Source organism: Plecotus auritus (genome assembly GCF_963455305.1).
Source record: "Plecotus auritus genome assembly, chromosome: 10".
Classification (NCBI taxonomy): domain Eukaryota; kingdom Metazoa; phylum Chordata; class Mammalia; order Chiroptera; family Vespertilionidae; genus Plecotus; species Plecotus auritus.
In genome coordinates, this window is record NC_137785.1 from 10,033,960 (window position 1) to 10,044,424 (window position 10,465).

A 10,465-nucleotide genomic window follows, 5' to 3' on the forward strand; every position below is an offset into this window, starting at 1 on the left:
CAGAATTTACACCCAGAAGGGACACTGTCTAACAGAGTCAAGGAGAACTCTTCTCCTGTCTCACTTTGGAAAGAAGAGAGCAGTTCCCCGAAGTAGCCCAGTTGGCTTCCCCTCACTCCTCATTGGCCAACATTGTATCACATGTTTATTTATAAACCAGTCCCTGGGCAGCATAAAAGGGCCCACCCGTGCTTGGTGCAGTAAAACTCAGTTGCACTCACAATGACAAAGCTCCATCACCTTCTCCTCTCTCTACCATGGCACTCCAAATCAAAATTCAATCGAAAAATTTAAAAAGTAACAAAACATGGCGGTTTTGCACCAACTCTGGCTGCAGCCACCTGGCCCTGCCTCTCAGCTCCTTTATACAAGTCCGGAGGTGGAATTCTTTGCAAATGACTTGTGATAGCCCCCTTTGTTGAATTTTTTTAAAGAGTGGAGAAATCTGTAGGATTGGATACAAAGGGCAATGGAGAGGTACATGTTTCTTTTACAGGTAATGCAAGATAGTTCACCTCTCACATATATATTTTACCAAGGTTATGCCAGTAAAAGATAACGATGAGGAATGTTGGGGTCATCTCCTCCCAGTATCAGGGTATATTATCTCTGGAATTTTGGAGAGATCATGCTGGTATTGAAAGTTGTTATTTTCCCAGATGCACAAACAGGGTATATTATCTCTGGAATTTTGGAGAGATCATGCTGGCATTGAAAGTTGAACAGGATTTGCTCAAGGTAAAGGTCAACATACCATATAGACCCTTAGGACGTGACTTCCTGCAATAACCCATCCCGTGTGGTTACTTTCAGTTAGTGAGTTTGTCAGACTTGCCAGGTAGTTATATTCTTGCTCATATTTCTTCTAATCATATCTCCCTCTTGAGTCTCTCCTAGCGCCACACTCTACCCTTCCCCATATTGCAGAAATTCTGCAGCCACTGGTTCACTGCACACAGGAGGTGAAGACCCCTCCTTGAACAAAGTATAGAAGCCAAGTCTCCCAGACACCCTCTCTCATACCCAAACGTCCACACTGATCCTGCTTAGGACCCACAGTCAAGGGACCAGCTCCCTCCTAATTCTGGACCCCAGAGTCTAGACCACCGTGAAGGTCCTCCCTTTGAGACTTTGGAGTCCAGGTAGCCCCTCATATTCTTCTTCACAGTGGAGAACTTGGGGTTCGTCTCAGAGAGGCAATGTGACTCACCGGGAAGCAGCACAGCCAGGATACAGGTCCCTGCCTGTCTGACTCTCATTTCTCAGAAAACCCAGAGAGGCTGTGAAAAGCCACCCAGGGCATCATGGGCTATACTGAGGACCAGGTTGTGTGTTGTGACTTTGCCAGTGACACCCACTTTTCCAACGTCAGTGCTGAAGCTGACATTGTCCTCCATGACCATTCATCAAGCTCACTTCCTGGTGTGAAAATGAACTTGGCCACAGAAATGGAGAGATGGATCGTATGGTCCACGTGGCCTCCAAATAGTGAGCACCCCCCTGGACCAGCAGCCCTATGAGAGGAGGAAAGGCCTTCAGCTACTGGGGATTCCTTGTTCCAAACTGATTCCCAACACACTGGAAATCTCCTGACCTCCACAGGATACAGCCCTGACACCCTGTAGAAGTAGTGGTGTTGCCTAGGGAGCCCTACCTTGTCACACAGAGTAAAGTTCACTGGCCCTAGCTTGTCTGGCTCAGTGGATAGAGCTTCTGCCTGTGGGCTGAATGGTCCCAAGTTCGATTCCAGACAAGAGCACATGCCTGGGTTGCAAGCTTGATTCCCAGTAAAGGGCCTGCAGGAGGCAGCCAATCAATGATTTGCTCTCATCATTGATGTTTCTATCTCTCTCCCTCTCTTTTCCTCTCTGAAAAACAATAAAAATATATTTTAAAAATAAAGTTCACTGTATTCAGTCCCCTCCCCCCCCCCAAAAAAAAAAAACTGTTGTGAAGATTAAATGAGAAGTGAGCATATAATATAACTTCTGGCTTAAAAAGGTACCAGATAAATGTTTTTCCCCTCAATTCTATGGCTCACAGGCTAAAACAAAAGGTAAACTCACTTAAGCCATTAATTCAACTCTTACTCATGAGGATCAGACAGACTCCAGGTGCTGTACTGTATGAGTCCCTATCTCTATGCAGTCGCATGCTAGGTGGGGGAAATAGACAATGAACAAATGCATATAAAACAAAACATGATATAGAGTTAAGTGCTATAATGAAATATCAGGGATGGTAAGAAGAGCTACACCTGGAGTTAGGGAAAGTTTTGTTGGTTAATTTGGATTCCCCATGGAGATTCAGCTCGGAATTAGATTTGAATTGATGGTTTGGGATCCAATTCTAGACTTGCAATGAAATCTGAACATGACGTCGAGGACTTACGGAAAAGACTTTGGCAGTGGGAGCAACAACAAGACAGAAACTTTACACCAGAACGGAAACTCGCAATGACGTGAGATGAAGGGGCTCCACGGAGCATTAATTCACCAGCTCAGCAACCTCATTAAAGACACTGACTATCCACATCACTTTCTCTCCGTTTGTCCATCCGCAGACCTATGGCTTTCTCCCCCAGCCACTTCCCTCCCCAGTTCCAGGAGGGCTGCCTCACTTCTAGAATTTACACCCAGAAGGGACACTGTCTAACAGAGTCAAGGAGAACTCTTCTCCTGTCTCACTTTGGAAAGAAGAGAGCAGTTCCCTGAAGTAGCCCAGTTGGCTTCCCCTCATTCCTCATTGGCCAACATTGTATCACATGTTTATTTATAACCAGTCCCTGGGCAGCATAAAAGGTCCCACCCGTGCTTGTTGCGGTAGAGCTCAGTTGCACTCACAATGAGCATAGCAGGTTGTCCAAACTGAATCAAGGTTCTCACAAATGGCAGAAGGAGTGCATGTTGGGTAGGCAACAACAATGTCCATGATGGGTCAACTTGTGGGACCGAGGCAGAGTTGGATTAAAGATCTGAATTGAGATAACAAGTGGACTCACACTGAGGAATGAAACATATTTTGGTGTCTAAGTTAGAAGTGAGGGTCAATTCCACTGTTAGGAATCAGCTGTCTAGTAGACATCTGACAATGGTTCCTGTGTTACTCAATGCAAATACCAAAGTCCTATCTGGGTCCTCAATCCCTGTGTCTTCCAAATCCTGTGAGGCCTCTGAACCCATCGCCCACCCTTCTCCCTCTGATTCATTTAGCTCCAATAAAAAAGTCTTCCCTGCTAGAACATTCTAGGTCCCCCTCCTCTTCTCACCTGCCTGTCACTCTGCCTAGGACTCACTGATCCCAAGTAGCTACATGAATCCATCTACCACCTCCTACAAGATTTTACCCAAAGGTCCTCTTCACCTGGGGTCTTTCCAACCACCTTTCCCAATATTATAACTGAAGGGGTTGCTGACATCAAAGGGAACAATTAATACCCTAGTCCTTCTCTGGGCTTATTTTCTCCATAGCACTTACTGCCACATAAAAAAACAGAAATGGGAAGTTCTTGTCTCTTTACTCAAGGTCTCCACCCACTGGAATGAGGGGTTTTGTGATGGAATTTTGATGTTTTGTAGATGCTGTGCCCTCAGAGGCCAGAACAGATTCTGGCTCGGAGTAAATGCTCAGTACATAATTCTGTTAGAGAGTGGGGATTTTTGAGCATGCTTACTACTTCCATTCCAGTGAGGCCATGGACTATGCCCCAGATAGAGTTGTCAGTGCAGACATCAGGCCAGGCCTTGAGATAGGTCTCATGGCCCCTTCCCAGCATGTAGGCCTTCTTTCATAGAACTCTGTCAGCTTTCTGAAGAACAGGATGACCCTGTGAATAACATGGTCGTCAATAGCATCACTCTGACCTTGCTTGGGAAAAACTGTTTTGTCTTAAATTGCTTGCTCTGCAGAAACAGGATGTGGTTAATGTGCTTAAAAGTGGTCCTGCACAAAGGGTAGGGGCTGCTCTCTGGACTCCCTGCGTGGAGAAAGGCAGAGCAGTGGCCGGCTGGCCGGCCAGCCAGCTAATAAAAGCTCCCTAAATTTTAATTTGGTCTGGACTCCAGTTGTCATTCTTTCGCGTTCGCTCCACAACAATTCATGAATGAATACAATGAGCGCAGATGAAAATACGAAGAAATTCATCCCACCATCATTATAATGAAAGCGATTCAAAGGTACTTCAATGTGAAAGAGTCAGAATAAAGCTATAGTATAGGACACTATACAATAGAATCAAGGAAGGAGTAAGCATTCTAAGAGAAACAATTGTCCAAGACTTGTAAAATTTATTTTTTAAATTAACAAAAGTTTTGTCTTTTGGTTAATTCTCTACCGAGGATATTTTTCCATGGATTTTTAGGGACTGTGCAAGAGAGAGGGAAAGACAGAGAGAAACAAGAATGTGAGAGAGACACATCAATTGGTTGCGTCTTGCACGAGCCCCGATCAGGGGCCGGGCCGGGGAGTAGCCTGCAACCAAGGTACATGCCCTTGACCGGAATCAAACTCGGGACCCTTTGGTCTGCAGGCCAACGCTCTACCCACTAAGCCAAACCGGCTAGGGCTGTTCAAGACTTTTTATAGAGCAAATAACATGTCCCATTAGATAATGTTCAGACATTTTTGTTAGATATGCATACTATGCATAGAAATCAAAGTATAGTAAGTGAAAACAGTACATGTTTAGTAGGTGGAGTTAGGAAAGCCTTCTCTTTAGATTCATTCCCCAATATTAGGGTCGGGTTCAGGCTCAAAGAGCATCTGGGAGTCAGACTGACAAGTTCCCACAAGCTGCTCAGAGTTACGGTGTAAGTTCCAGGCCACCCCGAGAGGGGCAGAGGAAAGAAAATTGGCCATAGTGGAGGACCCAGGACACAGTCCATCCTGAGCCATGCGGGTAGGTCCTTGACTCCTAGTCCTGCCCCTCAGTGCCTGTAGCTGGTCTCACCCTTCGTAGCTGCCACCAGGGATAGTGGAGATAGAACCTGCTGGGGCCAAGCCCCTGACCTGGCCTCAGGAATGAGGGTGGAGGTAGAATGCGGGCATATGGCTTTAGCTGCCTCCGGGGTTCCAGATAAGACCAAATGCAGGTAAGATAACCCTAGAGCTGGGGTCACCTGAACTCCAAGACCCTGAGAGTTGGAGTGGGCCAGGTGTTCTATAAGAGGGCCACTCTGCACAGGGCTGGACACAGCTGAATTCCAACCCAGGCTGAAGAGCAGACCAAACCAGACCCACTGCAGGTGAGAAGAAATCCCATTTAGGGTGGGGCAGGTGAGTCTGGATGGACAGCCGACTCTTGCTCTTGAGGGCAGAGCAGTAGAGGGCCAAAATCTGTTTGTGGGAAGAAGGGGCTGGAGGGCTGGAGTTTTGGGTCTTTTAGCTAAAAGGAACTTGGGACATAGAATTATAAATGGGGAAGAACAGAAAGGCTTTCCATTATAAATGGGGAGGGACAGAAAGCCTGATCCCTAGGTGCGTCTGCATGGAAGGGTGACTCTGGCCTGGACTTCTGAGTCTGAGGGAGGAGGTGGGGGCAGACTGGGGCTCCGGGGTCTGAGCGAAGAGAAGGGACCTGGAGACCAGGAGTCCTGCTTCCTGAACTCTCTGTCTTTCCAGCCCCAGCAGAAGAGGCCCTTCCTCTGTGGCAGCCACAGAGGCTCAGACAGGACACATGGCAGGTCCCCTTCTCCCAACCCTGCTGCTCCTCCTGCTGTCCTTAGGCCTGGGATCTGCTGGACAAGAAGGTGAGGACCAGCCTGGGAGTCCTGACCTGACCCCTGGGCCTCACATTCTCCCACCTTCCCTCTCCAGGGCTCTCTCTCTCCAAGGAAGCCCTGAGTCAGGAACCTCCCCTGCAGCAGCCTCCTCCCATGGAGACGCGACCCCTGAGCTGTGACCCCTTCCTTCCTGCTCGCTCCTGACTCCTGGGCTCTGGGTGCACTCCAGGCTGCTTCCCGCCCTCTGTGTCTCTCTCATCAGAAGCAGGAGTTGCCTCCATACCAGCTGCTGCTCTGGGTTTCTCAGCAGGCTGCCCCCGTCTCTCTCCATCTCTGTCTGCAGCTGTCTCTGCCCTGTGCTCCGTGCCTGCCTCTGCCCTTCTCCACACCACTCTGTCTGTGAGTCTCTCTCCATCACTGTCTCTGGGAATTCATCTACTGTGGACTCAGCCCTCCCCTGCTGCCTGCTACCCATGCTTTCTCCATGTCTCCATCCAGCCCAGGATACCGGGGAAAGGATTATTAATGGAGTTCTATGTCCAAGAGGCTCCCATCCCTGGCAAGTGGCCCTGTTTAACAAAAGTGACTTCCATTGTGCAGGCGTGCTGGTCAACCAGCAGTGGGTTCTCACTGTCGCCCACTGCCACATGAGGTATGGGACAGGGGAGCCACAGGGTGGTCCTTATCTCTCTCTCTCTCTCTCTCTCTCTCTCTCTCTCTCTCTCTCTCTCTCTGTCTGTCTCTGGGCTTCTGTCCCCCTAACTCTGGGTCTTTGTACCCCTCTCTCAATCACAGTGTCTCCCTTTGAATGTTGCATTTTTTTTTAAGCGAGTATGGTGTGCAGATGGGCAGTGATCTTCTGGTGGGTGGACATGCCCGGAAGATGAGGGCTACAAAGTCCTTCATCCACCCCCTGTATGACAACAACACTTATGATCATGACATCATGCTTGTGAAGCTGAGCAGCCGGGCTAAGCTCTCACGCAAGGTGAAGACAATCAACCTATCGTTAAGCTGCAAAGACCCTGGGATAAGGTGTACTGTCTCTGGATGGGGCATCACCACAACGGATGAAGGTGAGGCTGCCTCTGTGACCCCAGTCACCAAGGTCCCAGCTCCCTTCTTCCTCAGGCCGCACAAACAGGGGACAGACCCAAGGTTCCAGACCCCCCAACACCTCCGTTCTCAGACCCAGAAAGCCTAACCTTCAGACATACCTCCCCCAGTTCCATAATCCTTGGATCCCTGGCCTGCATCCCTCCAACCCAGGAGTTTAGAACCCCAGGAACCACCTCACACAGAGCCAAGTGTCCAGACCCTCAGCTGCTTCCACCCTCAGATCCAGGAGTCTTGGCCTTCAGATGCCTTCTCCCTCAGACAAAGGACACCTGGTCCCCTGCCCCCTCTACCCAGGAGGTGTCCCTCAATGCCAGCTCCTCTTCCTCCCATTGGTAGAGCTGCCACTAGGGATGGTGGAGCTAGAACCTGCTGGGGCCAACCCGCTGACCTGGCCTCAGGAATGAGGGTGGAGGTAGAGTGCGGGCATATGGCTTGAGCTGCCTCTGGGGTTCCAGATAAGAGCAAATGCAGGTAAGGTAACCCCAGAACTGGGTTCGCCTGAACTCCAGGACCCTAAGACTTGGGGCGTGTGTGCTATAAGGGGGCCACTCTGCACAGTACATTCAACCCAAGGAGTTCAGACACAAGTCCCTTCCTTCCAACGACCCGGGAGTCCAAGAAATAGGGCCCTTTTCATAACCATCATATTGGGTCACATGGCTCCTCCTCCTTCCATGTCCAGGGACCCAATTCTTTACATCAGCACCAACAGGTCCATGGGACCAAGCCTCTGACTCCTCCCCCCTCCCTAACTTCTCCAGCAGGAAGAAATACAAAAGAGCTCATGTGCTCAAATGTCGATGTCTTCTCCTACCCGGATTGCAAGTGGTTTCATCCTACCATGTTGAAAAACTACATGATGTGTGCTGGTGCCCCTGACGGGAACTCCTACTGCTGCCAAGTGAGTCCCCTCCTCCCCCACCTGCCCTGGGTCCTGCTTCCTCTCAGCCCAGGCCTGTCTCCCCTCCATCCAGTGTCCCAGGGCCTGACCCTGGTGCTGAGCCTTCCCTCACACCTTACCAGTCCCACTTTCCTGGCTCTCTCTCTCCTCAGTTCTCTGCCCGGGTCAGGGTGGGAGCCCATGGGAGCCTGCGTGGCCTTGGGGGTGGGCACAAAGCTGAAGGATAGAAACTGCGGGTGGGAAATGGGGCTGGGATCTATGGGGGAGGGCACTGAGGCTTGGGCTACAAGCACAAGCTTTAAGGGCACAGCAAAAGCTCAGTGACCAGGATAGATCATATTCCAATGAAATATTTAAAACATCATCCATGATGAGCAAAACATCAGCATTTTCAGCAAAAAGCAACCAGAATGGACTGGATTTCCTGTTTGCTTCGGCTTCTATGTGGTTCGGAACAGCACTGTAATGACCCAGTCTTTATCTAAAACTGGAATACCGCCCTAGCCGGTTTGGCTCAGTGGATCGAGGGTAGGCCTGTGCACTGAGGGGTCCTAGGTTGGATTCCACTCAAGGGCACATGCCCAGGTTGCAGGCTCCATCCCCAGGAAGGGGGCGTGCAGGAGGCAGCCGATCAATTATTCTCTCTCATTGACGATTCTATCTCTCTGTCCCTCTCCCTTCCTTTCTGAAATAAAGAAAAAATTAAACACACACACACACACACACACACACACACACACACACACACACAACTGGAATGCGAGGTTCCTCATAGATATTTTTCATATTAAATTTGATTTTTAAAATATGCCTTAAAATGTTCATTGCAATCACTGGCATGTGCCTGAGGCTAATGTCCTGCTCTTCTATCTGTGTATCTGGTTCTAATTCTGAAGCAAGGATGAGCCCCTCCTCTCTGTCCCCCTTCCTCATCTCTGTAACCTCCTCTCTGTCTCTCAGAACCATCTCCCCTCACCGCTCCTCACACCTCATTTCTTTTATTTTTAATATTTTTATTGATTGCAGAGAGGAAGGGGGAGTGAGAGAGAGATAGAAACATCAATGATGAGAGAGAATCATTGATTGGCTGCCTCCTGCACGCCCCCTACTGGGAATTGAGCCCAAAATCCAGGCATGTGCCCTTGGGCAGAATGCAACCTGGGACCCTTCAGTCTGCAGGTCGATGCTCTATCCACTGAGCCAAACAGGCTAGGTCCTCCCACCTCATTTCATTTCCTGGTTTCCTCTGTGTTCTCACTGTGTTGCGATCTCTCTCTCTCTCTCTCTCTCTCTCTCTCTCTCTCTCTCTTCCTCCCTCCCTCCCTTCCTCACTTCCTCTCTCTCCTGCCTCTGTCAATTTTTTTTTTATTTTCTCCATCTATGCTTCATTCCCTACCCCCAACATCCTGCTTCTCTGTTTCCTTCATCCTTCCTTTCTTCTCCTCTCCATCCTTCTTTCTCTTTCATCCTTTGCCTCTTTGTACTCCCACCATCTTAGCTCACGTCTGCACTCTCAGCTTTCAGGGGTGGTGAAACGGTGTGCGTTAGGAAGAGAGGTGATGGGACAGGGTTGAATGTCCTAAAAATGAGGGGTTCCCACTTGTCCCCCACTGAGGGCCTGATTCATAATTCTGCAAAGTGTGCAGGGACACAGAGTCGCAAACTCGGGACAGCCCCGCACTTGGTTTAACGCACTCGCTTTTCTTAAACTTCATATATTTGAACCTGGTGGTCGGTACTTTTATTTTGCACTAGATCCTGTAAATTAGGGCATTGGTCCCGCCCCTGCTTTCCAGGAGTACCCTGTCCCCATCCCTGGGTAAGGAAATGCATGGGATTCCCTGGAGGTCATGCTTTCTCTCCCAGGGGCTTGACAAATAATGGGGCTCTGACACCCTGGAAGTCCCCCCGCCTCCACTCCTCCCCCCTCCCCCCCCCAAAATTGACTAGGGCTCAAGCCAATGTCTTCCGAAAACCTAGTTGGTCCTCTCCAGGATAGCATTCATTCCTGCTCTGCCATTGGTCCGCAGAGACAATGAGTCTCTTCCCATTGGCCAGGGTGGAAGGCTGTGTTCTGGCAGGATCAAGGCTTGATAAGCATGGCGTCTGTGGGACCTCATTGCTGGTTATTTTGAAATCAAAGCTAATCTGCTCTCTCCCCTGTAGGGTGACTCCGGAAGCCCGCTGATTTGCCAAGGTACCCTGCAAGGCCTGGTGTCCACCGGATATTATCCTTGTACAAAACCCTTTGACCCAGTGATATACACCCGCCTATGCATGTACCGCCAATGGATATATGATACCATTCAAACCTATTCCTAATCTCTCCATGCTTTCATCCTCCATCCATATGTCCTGAAGAGGAACTTCCCAGAAATAAAGACATCCATGACTTGCAGCCACACTTGACTTTATCATTTTTTTTTCAAAGTCATATGAAAACGTCAACAACATTCTAATAAAAAATTAAAATTTACAAAAACCTATGAGCTAAACATAAAGCACAAAAGACGTCGGTGCTGGGGAAGATGCAGGGAGACCCGCAGTGTTCTCCAGTAGAACTGTAAACTGCTACAATTTTTAGGACAAGGTGAGGCAAGGTGAATCCAGAGTCTCATTCGTCACTTTTGACCTAGGAATTCTGGTAAATCTGAAATGTGGGCAAGGTTTGAATTCATCACAACACTATTTGTCATAGGAAAGCAGTGGAAATGCTGAACGTGTC

At 49.1% G+C, this 10,465-nt stretch overlaps 1 protein-coding gene across 1 annotated transcript; it reads left to right on the forward strand.

Annotated features, from left to right (window-relative positions):
* The first annotated feature begins 5,193 nt into the window (after nt 1–5,193).
* On the forward strand, nt 5,194–10,141 carry LOC308236035 (kallikrein-7-like). Its single transcript, XM_080645242.1, has 6 exons — nt 5,194–5,243; nt 5,620–5,747; nt 6,219–6,372; nt 6,549–6,796; nt 7,601–7,740; nt 9,907–10,141. Exons 2-6 carry the CDS (start codon nt 5,675–5,677, stop codon nt 10,060–10,062), a joined length of 771 nt encoding a protein of 256 aa, XP_080501368.1. The 5' UTR covers nt 5,194–5,243; nt 5,620–5,674; the 3' UTR covers nt 10,063–10,141.
* Nucleotides 10,142–10,465: the final 324 nt, after the last annotated feature.

Bases quoted from the DNA above. Each gene is read 5' to 3' on its own strand.
- LOC308236035 (XM_080645242.1), top strand. From the start codon at position 5,675: ATGGCAGGTCCCCTTCTCCCAACCCTGCTGCTCCTCCTGCTGTCCTTA. The intron at 6,797-7,600 runs GTGAGGCTGCCT...TAACTTCTCCAG, and splicing joins CATCACCACAACGGATGAAG to CAGGAAGAAATACAAAAGAG. The intron at 7,741-9,906 runs GTGAGTCCCCTC...TCTCCCCTGTAG, and splicing joins GGAACTCCTACTGCTGCCAA to GGTGACTCCGGAAGCCCGCT.